Source organism: Malurus melanocephalus, unplaced genomic scaffold, assembly GCF_030028575.1.
Source record: "Malurus melanocephalus ecotype Western Australia unplaced genomic scaffold, MMel_1.1 scaffold_25, whole genome shotgun sequence".
Taxonomy (NCBI): domain Eukaryota; kingdom Metazoa; phylum Chordata; class Aves; order Passeriformes; family Maluridae; genus Malurus; species Malurus melanocephalus.
In genome coordinates this window covers 183,449-186,064 of record NW_026623257.1, presented here as the reverse complement: position 1 = coordinate 186,064, position 2,616 = coordinate 183,449, and the positions used below count along the sequence as shown (strand labels likewise).

The 2,616-nt window shown below is 46.8% G+C and overlaps 1 protein-coding gene across 1 annotated transcript in view; it reads left to right on the top strand.

Moving 5' to 3' along the window:
• The window catches only part of CTNND2 (catenin delta 2), a gene marked incomplete at its 3' end in the record, with an annotated part of 536,496 nt that overhangs the window by 354,656 nt on the left and 179,224 nt on the right, over positions 1–2,616 (top strand). The window contains exon 7 of the mRNA XM_057390373.1: positions 1,884–2,219. Coding sequence (XP_057246356.1) covers positions 1,884–2,219 — 336 coding nt within the window. The remainder of the gene's footprint in view (positions 1–1,883; positions 2,220–2,616) is intronic.

The window sequence follows — 2,616 nt, the reverse complement described above, 5'->3', positions numbered from 1 at the left end:
AATTAGTGCTTGCAGAATGCCCGCAGCTTTATAGAGATTTATTAGGAATATGGGATAATACTGGTTTACGTGAAATTAATTACTCTAAATCCTTGACACATCAAGCAGTATAGAAGTACATTAGAAAAAGAAATTTTGTATACATGATGACAGTGCTTGCCTAAAATCCTTAGGATCAACAGCAAACTGTTAAAGTTACCACTGCATTGAAGAAGTAACTGGTGCACTGGTAACATTTCAGAAGACTGTATTTTGGAACTGTGTTACTAAATTATTATTATTGTGCCACTTAACATTCCAAAAAGAAAACTTTATTAACAAATACCAATCGATAATGTAGTTGGTTTGAAYGACCTTTTGTTATGTGCAAAATTTGCTCTGCCCACATTGTCTTAAATCACACTGGCCTGTTTTTGTTTTATAAAAGTTATTGCCATATAATCTAAACCTGGAAAATGAAAACTGTACTCCTGTCAAATACATTATTGGACAGTCAGTTGCAGATTAGTCCTTCTTTCCAGCTTAAAGCAGATAAGGTAAGTAGCTCAGCATGAAAGTAGCTTTTAAAAGTTCATTGATGTTCCCAGAGTTTTCCTTCCTGGTTTTTGTTAGGAGTTTTTCAAATGAACTTGAACTTGTTGGTGATTTGTGAAAAATTGCAAGGCTTGTACTTGAAGCTGTGGTGTTTGTTACTCACTGCTGCAATCAGAACAGTCCAGCTCAAAAGAGAGCAGGTGCTTCCATCTGTGAGCCCTTTGCTCACCTGGCAGTCATCATACAGAGCACCTGGAGGAGAACAGTTTACATTTCGTTTATGTGTAAAGCCATTGCTCTGTCAGGTGCAAAACCTCTCAAAGCCAGTGAGGTTTGGGTATGGCAGTGCTCTCTTGAGAAGCCTGAACACTTCCAGTGCTGGTAGCTTTTTCCATGCTAACAACTGGGAGCAAAGCTCCAGGAGCAGCTTCTCCAAAGCCTAGTTTCTCGTCTCTGTCTAGGAAAATATATATTCTTCCCCCAGATGCAAAGCATTTAAGATGAAGGGCAGGCTCCAAAAATAAAAAAAAAAAAAAAAAAAAAAAAAAAGAAAAAAGAAAAAAGAAAAATTTCCTGTGGGTGTACATAGGAAGAAGTACACATTGCTGGCATTTGAAACTTTTGGTTTTGTTCATTTTTTGCTCCGATTAATTACCTTGTCCTCCATTCCTGACCAAATTCTTTATTGGATATCCCAGTGCAAAATCAAATTTCACACCACGAACATGGTGCTTTGCCTACTTTTTTTTTTTTTTTTTTGTAGGATGCTACTGAAAAAACACATTGCTATTCAATGTGTAACAATGCTGCTCTTGGCATTCACAACACCTCTTTGAATTGAGTCACAAAATTCATTATTCACATTTTAAAGATTCTTCTGGCTAAGGAAATCAGTAGCTGACAGAGGTGTGTGTGTTTGGGCAAAGCACTGGTCAGATCGATTCAAACTACATTGTCAACTCCGAGGATCTGGAGCACTTTCTGAGGTTTCAAGTAAATCCCCTGCATAACCAGAAAAAAAAAAAAAAAATGGTATCTGAATCCAACAGTGCATCTTCCAACAGAGCGCTGAGCTGTCACTCACTGCGGGGTGCAGTTATGAGAGGATTTTGATGTTACCAGATTCACAGATGATCTCTTGAGCCTAAGACCCCGATAAAAAAAAAAAAAAAAGGGGGAGCCGCCTGTGTGTGAGGGCGAGCTCCATCCCCTGCGGCTTCAGAAGCAGCTCAGGCACAAAACCGAAATTTCTCATAGGCAGCATCTCCCGAGGATTTTCGCTCGCTGCCTTTCTCCAGCGCCCCTCAATTACTGATCTTAGAGGGAACTTAGCTCTGCCTTGCCCGCAGCCAGCGGGTCGGTKCAGGGAGCTCCCTCCCTCCATCCCGACGGAGATTCCCCGCTGGATGCGGTATGGGAAGCGCCCGGCCCCGGCAGCTCCTCCCGCAYCCCCCGCCCCTTGGTGCCGCGTAAATAAGTACGAGTCGGCCGCTCTCCCTGCTGCCGGGGGGCTTGTCGTGGAGCGRCCCCGGATTCCCTTCCTCGGCCCCTTCACCGAGGTCGGGGTCGCAGGGGGCAGCGAGCTCCTGGTRCGGTGCTTTCCTCGTAGGGACACAGACTGCTGGAAACCGAGGAAAGTTACTCGATTAAAGGATTTTCTGTGGCTTCGGCTGCTCTTCTCTAATGTATGCAGAATAAAGGGTCGCGGGTGTATATATGTGTATATATATGTGTGTAAGTATTTGAGCCGGAGCTAAACCCTGCCTAGTTTAGGGATCGGTAGGCGAGCGCGTTCCGGAGCCCGRAGCGCTGTGCCCCACGGCCGGGGTGCCGGCTTCAGCCGTCCGGAGGAGTTTTGACGCCTCTCGGCCCGAGCCAGCGGCTGGGTTTTTTTTTCCCCTGAAAGGCTGGGAATGCTTTAGCAGATTAACGACTCCCGTAATCCCGCGGGCGCCGGGTGCCGGCCTGGTTTGAGGTCAGAGAGGGGGCTGCGTGCGGCCGGGGGGCCGCTCCGGCCGGCGGGCCCTCCTCCCCGCGCCGCGCAGGGCCGGGGGAGCCGGGCGCCCGCCGCCGCCCCCGCTG